Source organism: Accipiter gentilis, chromosome 2, assembly GCF_929443795.1.
Source record: "Accipiter gentilis chromosome 2, bAccGen1.1, whole genome shotgun sequence".
NCBI lineage: Eukaryota > Metazoa > Chordata > Aves > Accipitriformes > Accipitridae > Astur > Astur gentilis.
Genome location: NC_064881.1, coordinates 7,198,796 through 7,223,486, shown reverse-complemented (window position 1 = coordinate 7,223,486; position 24,691 = coordinate 7,198,796). Strand labels below are relative to the sequence as shown.

The window sequence follows — 24,691 nt, the reverse complement described above, 5'->3', positions numbered from 1 at the left end:
CTGGAGGTTTGGTGGTTACTGCTGCAAGTTGCTGTACTGGAACTGTCTAGTGAATACTTTCTGTTTTAAATAAAAGATGTGAGGAGGGGGCACACAAAAAATTAAAACATGGGGGCACAGTCCCGCTATGGAGATGTTCGAGGAAAATGTATTGTCCTACCTTCCTTCTCCTGCTTCCTTCAGCTGGTCTCGGCTTCCTACCAGTTGCAAGGCCTTCACACCTGAAGGTTCAAAACTGAACCTGACAGAAGTCCCAAAGGAGGCAAGAGCATTGCTCCAGTGTGGGCAAAGCAGCAGGGGGAAAGTGAGCTGAAAGTGTGGGATGAAGTGGAACCCTGCTGGGACTGGAATCAGCCCTCCTGGGTGGGTTATGCAGCTGAGTGAAGGCTTCTCGGGTGCTTTCTGCCTTCTGTGGCATTACCTGTTTTCCAGAATTATGAGGAGATTCTAACAGTTTGCCATAAAAATATATCATTATTTCTGCATCAGTCTGTGTTCTGGACTACCTTAATTCTGCTGCCCTGAGATCGTGCACTGCTGTCTTCTCTCCGTCCTATACCAGTGATATGCCATGTCACATGCATGGGCTGGGACGTGCCACTGGAAGTTCCAAGCATCTGAAATAGCGTAGGGCTCTGCTACACCCCACTAGTGATTTCGTAGTGGGAAGCTGGGGGTGCATGGGGCATCCTCTCAGCAGGGGTGTGAAGGAACGTAGGGGTGCTTACAGGCGCAAATCCTGTTGGGTCAATGCTGGAAGCTTAGAGGGTAGAGGGAGCTGAGTCTGGTGTGGTGTTACCCATTCTGCCTTTTAGGAATCATTTCTGATATGTACTTTCTCCCAGGTCGTGTCGTCTTTAAGCATACTATTTTGTGTGAATGAAATCTGTTCTGAGGAGCTGCTGTCCTTGACTGATTCCCGGGCTGATGGGAGCCCTGCGAAGCACAAAGCCCAGCACCTGGGATGCCATAAGCCCTGCAACGAGCTGACGGCTCTGCGGAAAAAGTCTGAGGGGTACCTGGTAGACAGTAGTGGTGGTGTGGCAAAGGTGGCCAACAACATATCGGGCAGAATTAGCAAGAGTGTAGCCAGCTGGTTGAGGTTCGTGATGATTTCCCACCATTTGGTGCTTGTGATGCTGCAGCTGGGGTATTGCTTCCAGTTTGGGAAACGGCTTTTTTCCAATGGCACGCTAATACAAGGAAGACAGACATTGACATGTGAGAGCAAGTCCAGTACACCGAGATGGTCAGGGGGCTGTAGCAAACTACCTGTTAGGAGAGGCAGGGAGAAGTGGGTTTGTCCAGCCTTGAGAGGGCTGAGGGGACCTAGTGGGAGGGTATAAAGAAGACCGGCAGACTCATCTGAGGTGCCCAGTTGGAGGACAAGAGGCAACAGACATGAGTTGGAACATGATAATTCTGCTCTAATAAAAGAAAAAAAAAAAATTAATGAGGGTGGTTGAACACAGAAAGAGGTTGCCCAGAGAATATGTGGATTGTCCATCTTCAGAGAAACTAAAAATTTAACTGGACGTGACCCTGAGCACCCTGCTGTAACTACACCTGCTTTGAGGACCACATTGGACTAGATTACTCTGGGGGTCCTGACCAACCTGGATGATTCTACAGACCTCACCTGATGTCCTGTGCTAAAGTCCACAGCCCTATTTGTCGATGTTTTCATAAGTTTTGTGGCCATTGATAAAGTGAAATGTTTGAGTGAACAAGACAGCAAGTTTGATTTTTGTAGGTCATTGCTACGGGGGCAAAGTAAAGTTCATTTAGCTATGTAATCTGGGAAACAAAAACATACAGATATCTGTGCATGAGTTTCTAGATTATTTTAGAGTGATTGCTACCTATGGGATGAATGAGAGATATATTTGTTGCTAATGTCCTGGAACACATATTTACCCACCATGTATGCTTTACAGATGTTAACTACCATGTGGTGATGAATGAATTAACCTAACATGAGAAGAGGGGAGTTACCTTTCTTGACTTTTAGAATTTAAATTTTAAAATATACTTAGCCTGCTGAGGTGTACCAGCAGCCTTAACTTCACCATAGTAGGGTTTAATGGATAGGGATAAAGATGTGCAGTCTTAGACTTTCAATTTCACTTTTTGGGGTTTTTTATTACAGTTTTGGACAGCAGCTGATATCTTATATTTTTGTTCAGAGGGAAGAGTGCAGAACAGTATTTTTCTCAGAGTGCCAGACTAGAACCATGGTGCGATTTTTCTTTTGTTGCAGCACAGTGAAATTCAGCCTTATTTTGCCTATTATTATCCTATGACTATGTTAAAAAAAAAAAAAAAAAAAAAGAGAGAGAATATTTTCCAAATTTTTTAACTGAGAATATTTTGTTTTTAAACATGCCTGTCAAATCTAAAACTCTATTTGCTATTTGGCTGGTTGAAATGGATGCCATTAATAAGCAGCTGCTTCGCCAGACCTTCGTTGTGAAGTTTGGCCAGTTAGTTACCTCTGTGGTTTCACATCTGACCCGCTGTTTCCTTCTACAGTGGCTTGTTTGTTTGCAAATCACCAGGGAACTGCAAGTCGGCCAAGCAGGAGCTCCCACAGCCGTAGGCTGTGACACCTCCCTCGCTCCGGCCGGTGTCCTGCAGGAAGTGAGAAAAAGCTGTAACCATACCGTCTCGAGTTAAAATATCTGACAGCGTAGCTCACGTTGTCCAAAGAAGCCATTTGCGGGGACTTGACAATGCTAGAAACCGATATTCTTACAGAACATGCCCTCAGAAGGAGAAGGGGGGAATTGAACGGTACATGCACAGAGCCCTGGGCGTCCTCAGCCCTTATCAGCTCCGCCACAGGCAGGGCTGCATGGCTGCAGCTCAAAAGCAGCGCTCTGTGGCGGTTTGGAGGAGGAACCAGCAATGAGCGTCACACCGGTGTTACCGGCAAAAAACCCGAGTGCTTTCCTTTCATGTCGTGACGTTTCAGAATACGGTCTGGCCAGTGGCGTGCACTGTGAATGAGTATTACGTACCATAAATCCCAGTAGTTTCCTGGATTAGACCAGTTAGTGTTCGTTTAGATAATTCAGGGCTTGAATGACTTCCTCTCCGGAAGCCCTGAGACTGAAGTGCTAAGGCGGCACACCTCGGCTGAGCTGCCTCTGTGTGTGTGCTCTGAAAGGCTTGCAGAAGATAATCACAACTTCACAAATACGGGTGAGTTGCAGATCACGTCCTACAAGAGAAGGCGTTATTCACAGCACTTCTCAGTTATTAACCAATTGGAATTACAGCACTTGATTTCGTGCAGTGGCTGTTCTGTGATGATACCCGAGTTTGAAGCCTGGAATTTGAACATCACACAGCTCTATGGAGTCTTTAGGGGTGGCGGAGGTGAGGAAGGGATGTGCAATTTTAACATATGTTTTCATTTGCAATTTTTGAGTGTGTTCAATATTTCCAAATGAAATGGTCTATAATAGGCCAGTAGGGTTTATCTGATGCACCTTCCTTTATAAATAGGTATCCACTGCTGCTGAGGAAGAGCTGGGTGGGTTCTGTTAGGTCCCTGAAAAAGGCTTTTCATGTTAAACCACTCAAATACGAAGCAGAGCAATCTTGTCTGTAAAGAGTTATTCCAGTCTTAAGGAAATAACTTCAGGAATAAATGAGCCTTAGACATCTGTTTTTTGCCCTTTTTTTTTTTTTTTTTTTTTTTCCTTTCCAGTACAATTTCCATACTAGAAAAAGCACACACATGGCTGTGCATATGTTGTTTAATCTCTTAAATTGCAATTATGATCAAAAAATGAGGAAGGAAGTCTATGACTAGGCGAGCAAAGCAGAGGGGGAGTTAGGCATGTAGGACAGACTGATATTCTTGACTTCTCCTTCAGGGAATAGATGTCATCTGTCATTCCCCCTAGCCTGGAAGAGATTATATCAAAGGGATATGCTTCATCCATAATGATGAGATCACCTTTTCTGCTCCTCTGGGAGCTGAAGATGGTGAAAGAAGAAGTTTGCTTCCCTTGCGAGCCTGGCAAATAAGTTCTAGCAAACAGCAAAAACAAGGGGGTGGGAAAAATATACCCAAGAGAATCCAGACATGCTCTGTCATAGCTGTATGACACAAGTGGCTATTTGAATTGCTGGGATATGAGGATTTGGCCTTTCTTTAAAAACTGGTTATGTTTGTTCTCATGCCTTCTTTGGCAGTTTCGGGTGGCTGTTTCCCCTCAAGTAAGATGCAGGAATGTGCAGAACAATAAAAAAAGGTTACTTGGTTACTTGGCCAAGCTTCAGGTTAAACGCTTTGCACTTGACTACTCAGCTGTTCAAGTAAAATTAGTTTAGTTTCTCCCAATATATAGTCTTGTAAGTTCAGTCTCAATAGATTTGATATGATTTGAAGTATTATCTTCAGTTGGGGAAAACCAAATTTTTTATTATTATCTTGCAGGTGGCTTCAGGTGAATGCAATGAAGACACCGAGGTTTACAACATTACCCTTAGTACTGGGGATGAGCTCACTTTAATGGGGCAAGCAGAAATCCTTTATGCAAAATCTTCTAAGGAGAAGTCACGACTCAACACCATCTTCAAAAAAATTGGGAAACTTAATTCAATTAGTAAGCTAGGTAGAGGCAAAATGCCCTGCCTCATCTGCATGAACCACAGGACCAACGAAAGCATCAGCCTCCCTTTCCAGTGTAAGGGCAAGTTTAGCACCCGCAGCCCGCTGGAGGTGCAGATGCAAGAAGGTGAGCACACAATTCGCAATATAGTAGAAAAAACCAGGCTGCCCGTTAACGTGACTGTGCCGAGTCCTACACCAAGAAACCCTTACGACCTGCATTTTATCCGTGAAGGGCACAGGTACAAGTTTGTCAACATTCAAACCAAGACTGTGGTGGTTTGTTGTGTGCTTCGTGGCAACAAAATTATTCCCATGCATTTTCCCTTGCACTTGACGCTTCCGAAATTTACTCTACCTGACAGTCTGGTGAAGGGGGAGCTGTGGCACGAGTCCCTCATCCAGCATTGGTTTAATATATGCCAGGAACAGTTTGACATAGATGAGTATTCCCGTGCCGTGCGAGATGTGAAAACTGACTGGAACGAAGACTGCAAGAGCCCAAAGAAGAGCCGATGCACGGGGCACAGCCACATGCCGAACTCCCTCAGCTACGCGCGGGACGAGCTTACGCAGTCCTTCCACCGGCTTTCGGTGTGCGTCTATGGAAACAACCTGCATGGGAATAGTGAAGTGAACCTCCACGGCTGCAGGGACTTGTGTAACGAGTGGGCCCTGTTCTCTCACGATGCTCTTCAGTACCAGGAGTCTGGTGACAGTAGCAGCGATTACCTTTTTCCTGAAGTTAGTGAAGAATCGATGTTTCTACCTACAAAACCAGAACTTCCTTACGAAGAGCTGTGGTTGGACCAAGGGTCTGGAAAGGCTGGCGATCAGCCTCTCACTCACTCGCTAAGTGAGAAGAACAAATGTGACAACTACAGAGGGTCTTTCCGATCAAAGTGTGGTACTGCATCTCTTCCCGTGCCTGCGACTGTCGGAGCAACCACAAAGTCTTCAGATGTTTCCCTACCTCCACCTCCAGTGCCTCCCAAATCAGAAGCAGTAAGTCGGGGTTATTTTTGTTGGTTTGTTTCTTTTGTAGCTGGTGAAGAGTTTGCTTGAGGATTATTTTTTTTAGGGAAGACTGAGCAGGGCAGGGCAGCACATGGAGAGCAAGGAAATGGTGAGGCTTTGTGAGATGCGCAACTTCAACTAGTTTCCTACAAAGCGTAAGTCATGTCCTAAAAACCACCAGAGTATATTTAATATAACTGATCTAACAGCTTAATCCTGATGCTTTAAGGTGATATTTATTGGGGGGTTTTGCTCCCACAAACAAGGTCTAAGAATTGCTAGGACACTTCCTTCCCTGGCTTTCCACATGATCTCTTCACATGGCTTCCGTATTTTCTCATATTTTCTGTGGCCGAAGTTTGTGGGACATGACCCCACTTGGAACTGCCTTGGATCACCTTAGTGTGTGTATCTTCAGTTAACAGGCCCCGATAATGAGAACAGCTAGAATTTTTATGGATTTGAAGTGTTTGTTAATGAGAGATTGTCTTCTCTGTTATGAGTCTATGGCAGATTTTGAAGGATATTAAGTGTCATTGACCTCAAGGAAACTTTATCAAACTAGACCTGAACTAATCGCTCTGTACTGCTTATTGAAAGCAAACATGTTTAAATAGGAACTGTGCAGAGCTGATAAATGAGCCTTCTAGAGGACTCAATTTTAAACAGAGCATGTTTCTCTCCTAGGGTTTCTAATGAAAACTCATGGGAGAAATCACTTCTCCAAACCTGAAATGTCATGGAGACTTCAGAGGCAAAAATACAAATATGTTTCACCAACAGGAGCTTATGTGGACTGGATGGAAAATCCAACCGTTACATGGTCTCTTGACATAGTCCTAAACATTATTTTTTTGAAAACATGAAGGAACAAAAGAAAACTTCCCTCAGGAAAGAGTGTCTAGGAATCTTTAGCAAAATTTAAATGATAGATACGTATGTCATATGAATCCTGACAGATATTCTAATTTAACAAACTAGTTTTGCAGGGGTTTTGCTGGAATTTAAATAAAGAAAATACTGTTCCATTTGCAAGTCCAATGATAATTTCAAGAGCATGGCTGCACAGTAAGCTGAGACTAATCTAGGACCAAACTGCAGCAAACCATGGTGATCCCATCCCTTTCCTGTTGCCATCTAACAGCCATCTGCAGTGTTGGCCGTAACCATAGCCTTTCCATCATGAGCCAGGTCACAGTCTGGTTGAAAGCTAAGTTGTATTTATTTGTGCTGGGTTAGCCTGTAGCGGATTGCCGTGGGGACCCCCCTGGCCAGGATGTGCAGCTGCTGGGGAGGTGCAGCGAGGAGAAGGCAGAACGCCAGCACAGGCACAAAATGCACGACTGCAGCCCTTTGACCGTATCGCCAAAACTTCCCCAAAGAGCAGTCACTGCAGCTTCAGCAAAGACAGGAAAGTCAAGACATTATGTCTTCTTAGCAAAGAGTGTTTACCTGTAATGTCTAAGTGCAGGAACCTGAGAGCGCTTCCTTGCCTCCAAGTTCAGGTATGCACCAATGCTTTGTGCAGACTCTTTGGACAAGTGCCCAGCAGCACCATATCCGAATGAGGTTCCCTGGCAGCCTACGCTGATGTAAACCAATGTGGGGCTGGTCCTACCCTCTTCCTCCTCCTCCTCTTCTTCTTCTTCTTCCTCCTCCTCCTCCTCCTCTTCTTCTTCTTCTTCCTCCTCCTCCTCCTCCTCTTCTTCTTCTTCTTCCTCCTCCTCCTCCTCCTCTTCTTCTTCTTCTTCCTCCTCCTCCTCCTCCTCTTCTTCTTCTTCTTCCTCCTCCTCCTCCTCCTCCTCCTCTTCTTCTTCTTCCTCCTCCTCCTTTCCCAGCCACATGGTCCTGGCTCCTCTTCTGTGCTGGCTCTGGCACTCCTGCACCTGGGCAGGCAGCCAGGTCTGGATCTGGAAAATGATTAGTTTCCTGCTGATTTCTGTGAGCTGAACTCCTTCAGCATGGGGTCAAAGGACTGCCGGAACCAATGCCGGGGAGCGGGCGAGGGGGCAGTGGGGGAGGAAGGCTGCCTCCACAGCAGGGTGAGGGCAGCCCTCCTGGCGGGGGGTGCCCTCCCCCCAGGTCATGCCAGGGGAGTGGGCGATGGGATTCTGGGAGAGCCTGCTGTGATACAGAGCATCAGTGTGGACCCTCACACCTGGGGAAACCTCGTGGCATAGCACCTCCCCTCTGGCGGCAGCAGGGTGGCGTTTGGGGTAGATATGTATGTTCCCTTTTAAGGTTGTTTTGAAAAGTGTACGGTGTGTGTCCTACATTACTGAGGTAATGTGGGAGAACTGTCGGCAATTTTGGCATTGCTTTCTAGCCATGTAGGAGAAAAAATTTCTGCTAAAGGTATTAGCCTGCATTTAGAGGTGGGCAGGGGGTGTAACCCCATAAAAAATAAAATAAAAACCCTACATCTCCATAGATGATAAAAATTTAAACTCAGTTTTGTGGCTTCCTGGAACAGCTTTGGAATGAGTATCGGTGACCTACTGAATTCATCAGTGGGCTGGGGCCGAGGAGATGCTTGCATGGTTTCCATGTAGGGTATTTATAGAATAAGCAGATCTCTGGAGCTGCTGATGAACATGCGATTTAGTCATCACTCTCTCTAGAATGATACTCCATAGCGTTTCTGTATAAAGGTTGGCTGGCAATTGTATTTTTTTCATGCACTGAATTTAAAATGCGTGTACAGGAGCTGTTTGCAGGAGAGAAAAGGACATTTGGGTATTTCAGAAGCTGTTCTGGTTTTCTTCTCTCCGGCAGGATGAAGCATTCTGATATATCATGTGTATTTTCTAAATACCTTTCAGAAAATCAAAGTAGCATGAAGGCAGAAGGAGAGGGGAAAAAAATTATCTCTGAATTAAGGCCTGTAAATTAGAAATTGCTTCAGTCCCCAAACACTAATTTGCATAAAATCAGAGGCTGTTTTCCTGATTGATTTAAAGCACATCCCCGATGGAGTGTGCTGGAAGTTCAGGCTCCCATCGGCAAGGAGTGTTGAACGGCTTTGTGTTACGCTGGCGGTCATGCCGGCGACGGGGTGGGTTTTATCCAGGCGGCCTCGGAAGTGGTCACCGCGACCCCCAGATTCAGGAGCGACACCCCAGGGCCCAGGGGGTGCTGGCGGGGCTTGGGCTGGCACCAAGGAGAAGGGACAGATGTCTTAAAATCCAGCTCACGCCATCAGAAAGGGGTCACCATCCCCGGGTCATGGGAAAGGGTGTTAGAGCATAGGAGGGCTCAGATGGTGACAAATAAAAGTCCCAGGACATGCAGTGCAAGTGCACTTTATGTATATGTGGCAGCTGCACAGCATCTAGTGCTTCTGGGCAAAAGAGTATTTCCTAGTAATAGCAGCAGCCATCGAGGTGATCGTCATGTCGTGCCGTGCCTGTTCCCCTCCTCTTCTGCATTTATTTCATTGCTCTTTGCTTGGACCTAGTGAGGGGTAGCTCTCCTCTGAAGTTTCCCCTTGCTCTTGTCAATTTAACCTGCAAAAATCCTCCTTTTTATTCCTCTGCTGGGTTTCCTGAGGGCTGTGTCTGGCAGCTGTAATCCCGGTCTTGTGACAGGGACCAAATGGGACTGCAAACCGGTATTATTTACGGCCTTGTTCTGATGTGCAATCTAGGTCAGCAAGGGAGTTTGGCATAGTTTGTTATGCCAGCACCTTTGAATGCCGGCAGTCTTCCCAGGAAAGAATCCCTTTAACCCCTTGACCATCTGCTGTGCTCCAAGAGCTCCCCTGAATGGTCTCTCTAACCCCATGGGTATGTATTCAATAGCATGCAGTATTAACTTTGCCTAGTCTGACTTGGAGGGGGTGGGGGGGAAGTGAAGTCCTTAGGCATCCTTGGGGCACAGCACTAAAATGGTTGAAGAGTTTTATGCCCGAGTTCAATAACAAACATGAATAAAATTGATTCTTTTTTTTTTTTTCTTGAAAGAGCAAGTAAGAACCCTTAGAGCAAGATTTATTTCAGTGTTTTATGCTGTTGGGCACTTCCTGTAATTTTGACTTGTTTTGAATTAGGGAAAAAATGTACTACAATGTCCTAGTCCCCAATTTTCCATTTCACAAAAGTACTAAATGGATTGTTGCATTTTGAAAGTACTGAAGTGGATTGCAAAAGGTTCCACATTTATTTTGTTTTTAAATAAATTAAATCACTTTAATTGCTAATTATGTGTTGCAGAACTGCTAAGATAACTTCTAGTTCTGCAGTGGTGTTGAATTTAAAAATAAACTATAAATTTCAAACACAAAGAGAATTTCCTTTTTCTGGTGCATCTAAGACTGTTTCAGACAAGAAGAACATAGAGGTCTCATCCTGCCCAGGGGAAGGTGCTTAGTCCTTAAAAATCCTGCCTGGCAGCCTAATTCTCAGTACCTTTGCTCACCTCTAGCCCTACTAAATGAAATTGCTCGCCCAAATATGTACTAATGAGATTAAGGTCTTAATTCCATCATTTTTTCTGTGGCGATGGATCCTGATATTTTGCTTCTACCTAGGCAGACCAAACTTAATTTCAGATGAGCAGTGCTACAGTCATGTGTTTTAAGCTGCAAAGTTGGTTGGCTGCAAAAAGTAGACCTATTGGCTGGGTGTGTTATTTGAACAGGCTCTTCTGCCCACACCTTTCAACTTGTAAGTTTTGTAGTTATTCTTATCATGGGCTGCTTTGGCAGCTACAGAAGGACTGAAGCTCCAGGTTTGAATCCCAGCATCTGGTAAATATGAGATACATGTACTATTCCTGGAGGAGGAAGGCTGGGAATTATCTTAGAGATGCATGACTGAGTATCACTGGTGAAGTAAGTCAGGAAACATCAAAGTCTGTTGAGATCTTTTCATTACGTAAGCTTGGTTTATTACATCTAAATAAACAACACTAATGAAGTTTAAGCCTAATTTATTGCTCCTCACAAAATGTAAAATATCTGGAACAGCCTGTCTGACTTTATATGTTACTGGAAGGTTCTTTTACATCGTTTCGTTACTGCTACTCTCTGAATGAGTAGATATCAAACTACTGAAAAGCACCCTAAAAAAGATTGCTAGTAGCTCTACTGGTAGCAAGGCATTCTTTTGGACTTCTTTGTGACAGCCACATACTGTTGCAAATGTATATACTTAGCATCATTTTTCTCTTCTCCTCCCTTTTTAATTATTTCCTTGCATAGAATAAGGCAGAACCAGATGTGTTTCATCTGGTTGAGAGTGCTGTTGCCCAGCTTTTCTCACTGCTTACTTAGATGTTCTTCTTTTGTGCAGGTAAAAGAGGAATGCAGGCTCCTGAATGCTCCCCCTGTCCCACCACGGAGCTCAAAGCCATCGTCCACCAGCCCTTCCATCCCTCCTCGTACAGTCAAACCTGCACGACAGCAGACCCGCTCTCCTAGTCCTACTCTGTCCTACTACTCTTCAGGACTGCACAACATGTATGTGTTTGAGCTGTGAGAGCCCTGTGCTAGCACTTTTTGAGAAAGTTAAATTTAGCAGTATTCTTTTTTCAAGGCACTTGTTTATAAAGGCATGGTGCTGTGTCAGAGTTGCTGACTTTTTGTGAAATGGGCTAACCTGTTAAGGTATTTTTAAAGATTCAAGAGGAAGCAAAGATCCAGCAGAAACTATGTTTTACTAGATAGGACGTAGCAACTTATATTAAATACGTGCACATATTGCTATAGGTAGTCTCACTGTAAGGTGGCACCAGCTGTCTAAACGGAAAAATCCCATACAGTTCTGTATAATTCTTGAAAGGCTTAAATCTTCAAACCAGAACATCTCAAAGCTAGTGTTCAGGTGGGATTTCAGTGCTACATGCATGCAGTGCAGCCAGCTCTGATAAGTGGGGGCACAAAAGGGGCCTGGTAATCCAGAAATGTGTTGTGCCAACTATATGGGAACCTACAGGGTGGGCATGATGGAGAACAGAGAGGCCAGCAGACACCACTTAGTGCAAAGTGAGGTGTAGCAGAAGGGGGCCAGACAGCTTCCAGATCAAACCCACTTCAGCACAAACCTAACCTACAAACTGGAAAATTCACTCAGGCTAGTCAAAACTTGACAGGAAATTTTGAATTATGTGGCTGCATACCTTTTATTAGCAATGTGGTGTTCTTCCTTTGGCTTTAGAAAGTGCATACACCTTTTGAAGTCTCCCCTCCTTTTTGCCTTGAATGTCTTGTTGCCATTGTTTTTGGTATCTTTTCAATGACAAGATACTACCTGTCTGGATATTACAAATTGATCTGAAACACCACTGAAATTGTTTCAGCCTAGATGCAATGGGTATAGTACCTTATGCTGGAATTGCCTTTCTAAGCTATACTGCACATTTGCAGCTTAGTGTAGTGTATCTGGCAATGATCATTCTGGATCAAGGCTGCTCATTTGTTTTTATGAAAGCCTGTTGGGTAGTTCTGTCAAGGTCTACTCCACAGGAGGCTGAGCACAAGACCTCCCAGCATTTAGGGCCCACCAAATGCTGCTTTGTCTCTTTGTAGCCAAGAATACATCTGCCTCCCAAGAAACCAAGAAAACAGTGAGAAGTGAAGTTTCTCAGGAATGCAAGTGGTATTATTTAACTTGAACTTCATGATATTTGCATGAAATTCATCTCCATCTTGGGTCCAGACCATATATCTCCATTTTGGTAGAATTGACCTAGTGCCGCAGAGGAAGCTGCTAGAGGATTGGCAACATGTGGAGTAACCAGATTGCTTGTGAAGTTGCTTTTCAGGTCTTGCCATTTTTATCAATGATCTTATTTTCTGGATCATGAAGGGTTGCAGCCAATATTTTAAACATAAACAAAACCAATATGTTTTGTCCTTATCTGCCTATAAAAGTGCCTGATGCCTGACTTCAGCTGTATGGTTTCTCTTGCATCCTTTGGCACTGAGTCTCAGTGAGTTAATTTTGGTGGAGGACGAATATGAAGCACTTTAAAAATGTTACTTTATCAGTTTTCAGTAGTTCCCTTAATCTTTTAAATCATTAAATGTTCCCATTTCTAATATTGAATTAGAGAACAGAAACAGGATCAATCCATTTAATTCCTCTGTACAGTTAGTTGTTTACAGTGCCTCAGTGACTGTCTTCTCTGAATTGAGCAGCCTGATGGCCTGGTTTGTGAAAAATGCTTTGCATTGTGTTCTTTATGCCAGTTGGTCTTTAAGCAGCCAGAAATGACCAGTTGACAGTGTATCTGTGGTGAGGGGGAGAAAAAAAAAAACATCTCTGCTATTGTAAACATCCAACTGCTTAACTGGCAGACTTGTATTAGTGACACAAACAGGAAAAAAAGAAAAGTTTGGAGGGCATGGAGTGGAGACCAAGAGATGGTTAGACAGAGGGAAACTGCATCCGTTGGGGCTGAGTTTTGTAACTAATTTTCCAGTGATATAGATTAGAGCTGCTTTTATGCATCTGCGCTTTGTGTTTGAGCTGGGCAAGTCCAGGTTGGCTTCCTCTCTGACTCACTGTAAGCGCACAGGGAATGAATTTTATGTCAACCCATTCAAAACTATGCTGGTTTTTTGAAAGCTGCTGCCTTCTTCAAGCAGTTTTCACTGAGCAGTCACAGAATGACCACCGAGTTTCTTTCTTGAGTAGTTAGTTTCCAGGAGAGAGAGGTGAGTAATTAAAACAATTTTTTCAACTGTTTATTTCCGTCAGTTGTGTTAAGTAAGGATTTTATAAACCTGCTAATTGGTTTTCCGGTGTTCTGGCTTAATTGGCCAGAATTCCAAAGATCAACCCAATCTTTCAAACTTTCTTTTAGAAAGTGGCATAAAAGTGGCAACATTTGCTTTTGATAATAGATTGCATGGTTTTGTTGGCATCTCTGTCTCTCGGGAACATTTGGATATAAACCACCGGTTCCCTTGGACAGGCTGAGCTTAGTTTACCACCTGGAAGTAGGTCAAGGTAACTTTCTTTAGGTGCCTTTGAAAAGAAGTGTTTCTCATCATAGCTTTTTAAGGAAATGGACACACAAACAAGTTACTGTGGGGTAAGCTTAAGCCTCATACTTCAAGACGTACAGCTAGGTCTGCTTACCCTTCCAGGTAAAACTCTTCCTTTGGCAGTAAGCAGTAACTTATTCTGTGTTATTGTACTGTGCACTGATGCATTTTTTGGTGCACTTATTCTGTGTTATTGTACTGTGCACTGATGCATTTTTTGGTGCAGTGACCTGTGGGGAAAGATCCTGTGCACATGCAAGTGCCGTAACAACTGAAAATGTTGGCTCCGAAAGGGCTTTTGGTCATCTCTTATGTCAGTCAAGCTTGGATGCAGTGGTGACCTGCCCCCATTATGAGCTTTTGCATACCATGTCACATCTGTGTTATATAAATATAAAATACAGGATTAGAACATCTTCTAGTATATGTGAGGCTGTTCCTTTTCCAAGGTGGTGTCCCTCAGGAATTCGACAGTGGAAGAACTGAGTATTTGGGAGATGACACAGAACTGAATTGAGACATCTACTTTTTTACAAGCTTGAAAAGCCAAGATGTGAGGCTTTTGGGTATATCAGCATCTTGTCAGGCTTGCAGAAGGAGTAAAAGAATTGTCAATGCATTATTCAAATGTGTTGTTAATTCAAATCTGAAAAGTTCTGCCGGAGGAAAGAAGATTCTTTCCTTGTGACAGCTACCCTCTGACTCTGTCAAATGATTTATGAATTTATTCAGATGCCAAATTTTTTTGTTCTAACGACATCCTTTCTGCTTTGTTCCTTAAGCAGTGTCACAGAGAGCGACAACACCAACCCAACTGAGAGCACACCTGTTTCCTGCTACCCTTGTAACATGATGAAAACTGAATCCAAAGAGCCTGAGAGCACGATGCCTTTGGGAAGCACCTCAACTGAAGCTCTGCCTTCAAGGTTATCTTGGCCAAACCATTTTTCAGGAACTGCTGAAAGCCTGAATAGGAGTGATTTCCTGCTCGATCCAAGCAGGAGCTACAGTTACCCCAGACAGAAGACTCCAGGTACGCCAAAGAGAAACTGTCCAGCACCTTTGACTTTTGACTTCGATGGGTGTGAGCTCCCAGTGGGGTGCTCCCCGCTGACCCCAGCAGAGTTCACAAACACCATCTCTAGCTGTCCAAAGTCGGCAAGTTACTCTCTAGACTGCACTGATGAGAAAACTCTGGGAGTCAGCAACGCGAAGCAGAGCCATTCGTGTCCTGCCTTACCTCCTCGGGCACCGAAGTCAAGTGAAGAGAAAACAGTTACAGACATGTGTCCCTTGCCACTGAAAATAGATGGTGCTGAGGAGGAGTCGAAAACTGGTTCTCCAGACCTCTTGGAAGATCAGTATCTCGTTAAAAAGGGCATGCAGGATACGTTCTCTTTGTCTTATCCCTTCTCATCTCCCCTCCACCTCCAGTTAGCACCAAGATCTTGTGGGGATGGCTCTCCCTGGCAGCCACCCACAGACCTTTCTGGACTTTCCATAGAGGAAGTATCTAAATCGCTGAGGTTTATTGGTCTGTCAGAAGATGTCATATCTTTTTTTGTTACGGAGAAGATTGATGGCAATTTACTGGTTCAGCTTACGGAAGAAATCCTGTCAGAAGACTTTAAGCTAAGCAAATTGCAGGTTAAGAAAATACTACAGTTCATTAATGGCTGGCGGCCCAAGATGTGATGCCAACTAGTTCTTAGTGAAACTGTATGAGATGTGCTCAATGCACTTCAGCTAATACATCACTTCCTGTTTTTTGCACTAAAAGCCCTTCCTGTAAATAGTAGTAGAAAAATTCTTCCTATGCAGATAAACATTTTTGAGTGGTGAACGGATTTTTTTTTTTGTATGTCAATAATAAAACAGAGAATCTGCAGAGGCGTGCCTTGTGCATCCCTGAACGTTCAACAGCTGCTAAAAACTGGACACTAAGGGAACTTTTACTCCGTAGTCTCTTAAGACTTAGTCGTATTTATTACTGAACAATTTGATGCTGAAAGACACACACCGATCCAGTTTACAGTTTTGTGTTAACTGCAAAAAAATGTATTTCTTACAGGATTATTTCTGTTCAAATAATATTTGGCAACATGCTGCGACCTTCTTCCATTTCTGTTAACAAAAAGCATGTTCGGATATACAAAACCATTGTTTTGACATTACATCTGAAAATGTTAAGAATTGCTGTGAAGTGCCACTAATACACTATTCTTGCAGCATATTTTCATTAACAGTATCTTCCTGACTACCTGTAGTGTGGATACATTTTCCATGTTACTTTGAGCAAAAAGAGTTAAATGTTTTTAAAACAAGAGTCTTGCTTAGCTCACTGCCCAGAGGGGAGGGAGAAGGGGGATCTTCCTACTGAGCCACTCTGCCCTGACCAATTAAAAGTTTGTGACCTGTAGATTTAAAAAGTTGCTTTTGTAGTCAGATGGCTGGAGTAAGGAGCATGACTTCTGGTCATGCAGCTTTCTCATGGGAAAGGCAGCTCAGTGCACAGACTCCTCTCAGCAGATCCTGCCTGCCGCAGTAGCCTGCTAGCACAGCCCTCGCAATAGCCTTGCTCTGGCGAAAGGCAGCCCTTTATGTTTCCTCTGCTGCTGTTACGATCATCTGAAAACGCGCTCGATGTGCTATCCTATTCCTGCGGTCGGATCTGTGTGGGAAGGCGATAGTACTCCTGTAGGATGCCTTTGAAATAAAGCATTAGCGAGGGAGGGAACAGAAACAGCACATGGCACGCTGGTAAGAAGGGGCCGAGTGAGGGTTTGGGCCACGCCACGGGAAATGCTTGTGATGTTTTAAGTTCACCTGTCTTGTTTGCAGTGGGCTAGGAGGATGTGGGTGTCAAAGTGCGAGGGACTGTAGCATCATAAGATGTGTTAATTCAGTTGCCCAGCTGCAAAAGTCGCTGCAATAGATGTCGCACGGAAGTAGCGGTCAAAAGGGAGCACAGAGATGGGAAGGGGGCATTCGTCTGCCCCTGGAGACCTTTCGAATTTAACTGCTCAGAAGGCTAGAAATACGATTAACTTTTGCTAGTCTGTTGCTGATTTCTTGTAGTTGGCAGAGCTCTCCGAAATGGGTCTAAATAACCCCAGGATCCCCTACCTTTGTAGTACTGAATGCAAGGATTTGTGGAGGTCCTCAAGAAGCAGTCTGCGGTGTCCATCCTCAGCAAGTGTGCGTGCCCACGATCCTCAGGTAGTCAGAGCCAGGGATGCTGGAGCAGCTTCACCTTCGCCTGCTGCTGAGCAGAGCCCTGGCCAGGGTGACACCATCACCTGCCTTTCTTACCTTTTTGAAGTACAAAAAATGTCTCTTTCTCTGTTGTAGGGCACGTAGTGGGAGCATCAAGAGAAAATACAAAATGGGAAGCTGATTTTGCCTGTTTTCTCAACCATATTGACTCATTTAAAACAATTTATTTGCAAATAGAGTGTTCTGTTGCCTGGGCAAATTTCATGTCATGTCTCCATGCCAAAGCCAAGATGCATCATTTGTCTTGCAATAATGCAAACCACCAGTTCCCAACCAGAGAGCAAAGCCCAATTGATGTGGGTACTAGAAAGCAGGGAGCCAAAAAATATCCCAATAGAAAAAACCCCAAGACTTCATAATCCTACTCTTTTTCTTAATGTATCAACTTTTAGCAACAGATCAATAGCTTCCTCCGGATGCTTTTTAATTAGCGTCCTAAAATATTTTAGCTGCAAGTAAGACTAAATCAAATTCAAGTCCTGTTCAGATATGTATGTGTGTTCATAGGCACGTGCAAGTTGAAATCAATTGCATTTTAACCCTCACTATGTCAAATGAGTGTTCAAATTGGAAAGGGACAAGTTTTAAATGTCAGATACTTCTCTTTGTTTTGCTTGGCTTGTTAATTCCAGGTAAAAAAAGGTAAAATCTCTCTCTCTCTCTCTCTCTCTCAAAAAGAGAGGAGATTGCACTCTTGGTAATATTAGCATTAAATATTGCTAATGCCTCCAGGATATTAACATCCCTGAGAAAATAGTGTTCTTCAGCTAAGGAAGGAGACCTGTTCTGTTATCTCTGCTTACCTGCTTGGAATGGTTTTTCTTGCAAGCAGCCTGGTGGAATTTGCATTCGTGAGTGTGCTGCATTAACATCACATATGCATAGACCAAAATACAGCTGGCCTGTTGGAAGGCCGAGAAATGTGCAATGATTTCAGAAGCACAGCCTGTGTGCAAAAGTACAGCTGAAACCTCTAACTGCAAACTTGCTATTGATGTCCTTCCAGTTGTTTTGTTCTGGCCTGGCACTACCTACTTATTTTTATGCATAATATGTTAGCATTTGACCTTTTCTTTTGCCCTTAGCTGCCCATCACCTTAATTTTCCAAGCCCTTTTTAGTGATTTAGGTGTTCCTAACCTTTGTGTTGTGTGAATTATATGACTGCAGCATTGAGCTCCCTGCTGTGATGCCCAGGCTGGACTGAAGCGTCTGCTCTGGTAAAATCAGGAGAGCGTTGAGGAAACCAGGCAGCTGGAGTGTGGTGGCTTGGCCTCTCCACCGCTGTGTAGGTAGCCAAGCTATGGCAGCGCTGATGCCCATGGGATCTAATTTACTTGCTTTCCTCTTGAGCTTCGCTGCTGTGGTGTTAGGGGGTCAGGACTGTCCTTGGCGCTATAGAAAGGTAGTCTGAACGGGGCAGACCGATGTGAATGCGTTGGTCTCGCGGGAAGTCTCTGGCAATAAAGGGATGGTGGCACCTTTGAAATGGGGCAGGAGCAGAGGAGAGCTTCAGGCCTTAGCAGAGAACCACACAGACTCTTTAGAAGGATGGGGTGTAAGACCTGGAGACTTAAATCTGTAAAAGGTTACAAAATGCTGCACTGCTGATGGTACTTTGAGATGGAGGTTTGCTTTAACGTTCCCACTGTGGTTAGGAAGTGTGCGAAAGCTCTGGGGAACATCCCTGTGATACGGACTTTTTACCGGCTGATGAGACTAGGAGGAGATGGCACTCAGTGTTTGCTAGGACTTGCAAACCATACTAGCAAACTGAGCAGCGCCGAGGCACGGGTGCTCTCTCGTGGGAGTCGCGTGCTGCTGAACAGTTGATGTGGGCTCTTGCCTGGTTTGGTGCAACCCAACCAGCCTGTGCAATGGGTGATCCCACACAACTCCCAAGCACAGCTCGGAGGTTAGCAATGGGGGAGATCAGCCTGGTTTTGGGGGTTAATGGAGTTCAACCGTGTTGATGCGAGCTGTGTTGGTTGTCCTTGGGGCCTGAGAGAAGGCTCTGGCCCATTTTGTCTACTAGCAGAGATGTACCCATTGAGTTCAGACAACACGTGTCAGGCCTAAAATCTCGTACTTTTTGGAGGCAGTCTACTAAAATAGGCCACTCCTAACCTTGGATTTCTTTCCTCAGATTAAATAGATGTAAGGCCTCTGGTGCTTATTTAGTTATCAGTGTCTGAAGTTGTGTGTTATCCTTGGGTTTTTTGTTTGTCCGGGGCATTTGGTAGCAAAAAATCTGGTATGTCATTCTGTATGGAGCTGTCTTGTTGTCCTGCACCAGGAAACGCATCCTTTCTATGCAACAGTTGCATGGTGGCACAAGGACTGAGGCTGCCTTCAGGAGTGAAAGGTGAATTTTGGCATGGGGGCTTTTCTGGAGGTGGGCACAGAATTGGCCGGGGGCAGGGTGGGGAGGAAACTTGAGGGAAAATGCTGGTTTACTTTAAAGGCTCATTGTGCCTAGGATTAAGATTCTTCGTATTGCTGCCTGGCTGGCTAACCAAAGCTGTATTGAAATCAACTCAAAGTGCACATCTGCATTCTTATTCTTGCCATAGTGTAAAAGTTGCCTACAGCTAGAAGCTTAGAGACAGAAAACATTTGGTCCATCCAAAATTAAAAGGAAAATGTATTTTGAAGTGTTCTTTGCAGCTAGAAGCAAGAGTTTGAAGTAACTGTGTATTGCACAGGGTTTTTTCCAATACAGCAGTTTCATTTGCCACTTTAATGGACTTTATTCCGCAACAACAGCTTCAAGAGAAACAGAGTAAGTAGCAATGCTGTCTAAAAACCCACTGTGTTTCAAATATAAATACTTGAAATGTTTTCTCCTATGTTTTCCTGAATCAACTCCTTGATTGTCTCCCCACTAAATAAAGTGTGCTGGCACCAGCTACTTGTGTGCTGCCCAGCGGGGTGCCTACCTGCAACGGAGGTCAGCAAAGTCCTGCCTGCGGGCCAGGCAGGGGGTACACCATGCTACTTAAAAGCCGAACACCAGCCCTGTGTGAAAGGACTAGGGCTTAGCCCAGCTCTCCTGGGCTCCCCTTTTTGATGCTCTGAAATGGCAGCGTTCCTGTGTGCAAGCTAGAAGGTAGGAATGAAATCTTAATCAAAGTGAGGGATCGTCCTTTTCATTCGTGGTGTTAGGGACGGCAGGGCAGTAGGGAAATGCAGGCCCCTTGTTAAGACCTAGCAATAAATGACTCTTTACTTGTTATGTCTTAAACTCCTAGTACTCCAGGAGTTGTTCAGACTTTACCATTTCTGTGCGTGATAACCAAATTTTCAGCGTGAAAATCTGCAGAGTGATTCTCTTGACTTGGACAGTCTTCTGAATTATATTAAAAATATCTGTTAGTTCTTAGCTCTTTAGATTCACTTTGGATAGGTCAAAAAATAACACTTGGGAAAAAAAAGCGAAAGCCCTGAAACTTTGGCTTAGTACATTTCCGTTATAACGAAGCATGGTTTTTGTGGAATTCTGTGCTGTTTGGGGCTTTTGTGTAAAAGGCTGAAGGCAGATTATTATTTAAACCAGGTGCAAATAAATATCCCTGTAATGTATATGAACAAATTTAAACTGCATATTGTAAGTATATAAACTGTATATTAAAGACACTATTTTCATGATATTTTCAATGTGTACAGAATATGATGTACTAAATCGGTTGGGTGGCGTGTGTTATATAAAACGGTTGGTTTTCATTTAGTAATTTCACTGACTTACCCTCTTGCTCATCTCAGTATAATTCAGAAATAAGCGCTTCTCAAATAGTAAATTCACAAAGTAAGATTGGGATAATTGAGAGGAGCAATCAGGCTTTTGCATTTAACCTCTCAAGACACATTACTTTTCCCCGTCTTCTAATTTCACTTGATCCCCTTCAGCAAGAGTATCGAGCAGTGTGTTCCCCAAAGAATTTGTTGCCAGACAGCTTTCCTGTCTCCAGCAGACATTCACCTAAAACATTATTTTCCCAAGGCCTCAGCCTGTTATCTTTGTTTTAGAGAAATGTATTCAATTATAATTCAGATACGCTTTTAAGCGTAGGACCATGTGCGAGTATTTCTGCTTTGCAAAAAGTCTCTGAAGCATTTATTGGGTGGGGAGAAAAACAACGTTGTGCTCTAGGTTGCCAGTTCACGTTTCCTGTGATGTTGGCAACAGGGGGAAATGTCATGTCTACAGCCATCTGCATGTCATGCAGATAAGGTGCTGTTGTGCCAAACTCCCCTTGGGCTGAAGCTTCGTTCACTGACACTAGGCCAAAAGAAAGTTTACTCCAGCACAACAGTAGTTGTGGAGGGTTTTTGGAGGGACTCATTAATACATGTTCATGAGAAGTAAAGCAGGGCAGAATCTGCCACAGTGGTCGCCATTGCATTTGAGACAGATGGGGTTTGCTTTCCTCCAACCCTCACATCCAGGAGAAGGGAGAAGCGTGTCTGGAGGCAGGATGTGCACGGCTGGGGGGTGAGGGGGAGGACGGGACAGGACGGGACATGACAGAGAGAAGCAGAACTGCTTTCTCAAGACAAAAATCTCATTTACCATGAGCAGGGCTGTCTGGGGCACATCTCTGCTCCCCTCTCCAAAGAGGGGGGAAAGGAAAATATTTAATTTTTTGAATGTTCCAGTTGGTTGGCTCCAGGCTGGGCAAAAGGGACTGTGGGAAAGCATCTGGTCAAAATGTGGCCATGTCCCTATCAGGAAAGTGCTGCTCTAAGGCAGGTATTTTCTGTTTATGTGTATTATAGTAGTCATCAAGCCTGACATAAATCTCCTGTCTGACTCCAGTCACCATGGCTACCTATAAAAAAGAAAGAGAAATACAGGCAGGGGAAGGACCTGAAGATGCAGCTCTCTTCTCTTCAGGAAGTGCGAGCTTAAGGTTCATGGATGTGCCACTCCTCTTGGTATGATACTTCGCTAATTAGAGCTCCACTAGATCTGTTAAGTCTGCGTGTACCCTGTTCTCCCTCTCGCTGGGGCTCCTGTCCTTGAGTCAGGTTGCTAGGGGTTTCAGGATATTGAGGGAGCCTGACGTGCTGTCTCGTGACGCCGGTGACTAATCACCGAAGTCCTTCGTTGCAGTAGACTGTGCGAGCTCGGGTCGTCGCTAGCTTGGGGCACTCTACACCACGCTCTGTTGCCCAGCTATAAACATGCTTTATGTCACCAGGTACACACGTCATACGCAGCCACTTTCCCCTGTGCACGGGGTGACCAAACGCTGCAAACCTGGCTGAAGCTCTCCTGTTTTCCTTTTGCTCCGTGCCATCAGCAGATGATGGGATTTGCCATTGTAGAGTGAACAGAAAATCTGGGCTGCTTGGGCGGTTGCCCCAGGTGATTTTGCCCAGGCCCTCGGTGCTGCTGGATCATCTCCCTAGCAGCCTTGCTCCCATGGCAGCATGATTTTTAGGGGTTCCCTTGGCACCCCTTGCTAACTACTGCCTCTGCCCCATGGGCGGCTGTGGGAATGGCAGCTCTGGTGGTTGCTCAAAGACTCAAGATTAATCATATTCTGTATATAGGGGTTGGGTTTTTTCCCTTCTCTTGTCTGTGGCTGTCATACCCGGTGAAGATCAATTTTTTGTTGAAAGTTGACAGTATTTATATTTTTATTCAGTTGCCTCGATCCAGCGTTTCTCCTTTCCCAGGATAAAGCATTGCTATTCATTTTCACTCGGCACAACGAAGAACTGACGTAAAAGAGGGGCTTTGAGAAGGACGTGTCTTCTCCCCGTTCTCGCCATCAGATTCCAAAGGTGGAAAGCTCAAGATGGGTAACCAGGCCGCCACAATGTGAGCATAGAAATATGACCTAAAACTTTATTTATTGCTCAATGAGACCTCAAAATGCCCTTGACTTCTGGGCGGGACAAAAGGAATCTGGTGCCAAACATGCTTGGATTAAATGAAAACCATTCCTCACAGGGAGTTGGGAGTAGGAGGAAGAAGAATAAAAGGAGAAGAAAAAAAAACGGAGGGGAAGGAGGAAACATTTAAGATGCCAAGTCTAAGGAGCTGGCAACGAAGCGGAGGGACGTGTCCTCTTGTTTTGTGTGGCAATGGCTGCTGTAGTACTTACACATGCCACACAGTGTCAGACTGGCACACAGCTGGCGAAAGATGAAACCAGCTGTAGGGGTTGTGGAGGTTGATAAATGGGCTCAGGGATCTCATTAGGACTCTCTGCCAATCCCATAAAAGCTCTGCCACGACAAGGGGCTGTTTTAATTGCGCTGCTGCTATTCCATTATACAGTATCAACAATTATTCTTAATGAATATGGGGGTCAGTGAGGCAGGTCTCCAGGGCTGGGTTTCCAGTGGATTAGTGCAAACAGAAAGCAGGAGGAAACTCTCTAATGGATCAACAATGTAAGACCAGGTCTGGCAGAGCCCTGAAGAACTGCATATATCTTGGCTAATCTTATTTATTTAACTGCAGCTTGCAAGTGGGAGAAATGTATGACAGCTAGAAACTATCCTAAATAGTTTCCTAGATAGGAATACTAGTCCTAGATAGCCTCTGCTCCTGACAAATGAAGTATAGGCCATCCTGGTAACCAGCCCTCCAGTTTCTTCCTGAAGAACACGGGTATTTTTATCCCTCAGAAAGACTGGAAAATCACCCTGGATTAGTATTTCATAGAATGATAGAATGGTTTGGGTTGGAAGGGACCTTTAAAGATCACCTAGTCCAACCTGCCTGCCAATGAGCAGGTCCATCTTTCACGAGACCAGGTTGCTCAAAGCCCTGTCCAACCTGACCTTGAACGTATCTGGGGATGGGCCATCCACAACCTCTCTGGGCAACCTGTTCCAGTGTCCCACCACCCTCATGGTAAAAATTTCTTCCTTATGTCCAATCTAAAACTTACCCTCTTTCAGGTTCAAACTGCTGGCCCTTGCCTTGTCACTACAGGCCTTGGTAAAAAGTCTCACTCTGACTTTACTATAAACCCCCTTTATATATAGAAAAGTTGCATTACAATCTCCCCGGAGCCTTCTCTTCTCCAGGCTGAACAACCCCAACTATCTCAGCCTTTCTTCGTAGGAGAGGTGTTCCAGACCTCCATCCATTTTCATGGCCCTGAAATGTCTCCTTTTACTAACAAATCAGTGAAACTGCAGCAGAGGTAGGCACAGCCCTCTGTCTCTATCTGTCCCACATAGGTCTGCGGTTACTCTTGCCTTACTATTGATTTCTCAAACATTTTTCTATTCTGCTTCCTGTAATGAAAGGCTGTGATATTTGAACAGTTTTCTCTTTACCTGTCTAGTAAGCTTTCCAATAACCTGTCCTTCATGACTTTAAAAAAAAAAAAAAAAAAAAATCTAAGGGCACACATTGTTTCTTTGATTCTTCTCTGCTACGGCTGATTTACTGAAAAAATAAAGTGCCATTTCACAGGGTCGCCAGTGTTCATTTTTTGCTTTATAGAATTCAATCTGAGCTGCTTGTGCAATGCTAAAAACTAGGACTTGGAAACAGCCTCTGGCAGGAGTGTGGCAGGCCAAGGATAAAAAGCGCACTAATGAAAAAAGCAACAAGCAGTACAAACCCAGGTTTCCCATCTTGACCTACAAACCCAACCCAGCGTATCCTTTCATTGTGTCCCCCTCCTCTGCTACCTTTTGGCCTCCAGGGACTGACTGGGTGCCTCTTGCCATGGGTGACAGGGCAGTTGCAGGGGGTGGGTGGCTGCCCCTGGTCCCACACAGAGTCCTGCTGCTGTGTCCAGGAAAAACAGCCCA

The 24,691-nt window shown here is 44.5% G+C and overlaps 1 protein-coding gene across 3 annotated transcripts in view; it reads left to right on the top strand.

Moving 5' to 3' along the window:
* Positions 1-20,538, top strand: part of GAREM1 (GRB2 associated regulator of MAPK1 subtype 1) — a 104,837-nt gene extending 84,299 nt beyond the window's left edge. For 2 of the 3 annotated variants that reach the window (XM_049825865.1, XM_049825883.1), the window contains 3 exons: positions 4,451-5,629; positions 10,933-11,099; positions 14,414-20,538. In XM_049825865.1, coding sequence (XP_049681822.1) covers positions 4,451-5,629; positions 10,933-11,099; positions 14,414-15,326 — 2,259 coding nt within the window. In that variant the 3' untranslated portion in view covers positions 15,327-20,538. The remainder of the gene's footprint in view (positions 1-4,450; positions 5,630-10,932; positions 11,100-14,413) is intronic. The other variant, XM_049825873.1, reaches the window with a different exon arrangement.
* The last annotated feature ends 4,153 nt before the right edge of the window (positions 20,539-24,691 follow it).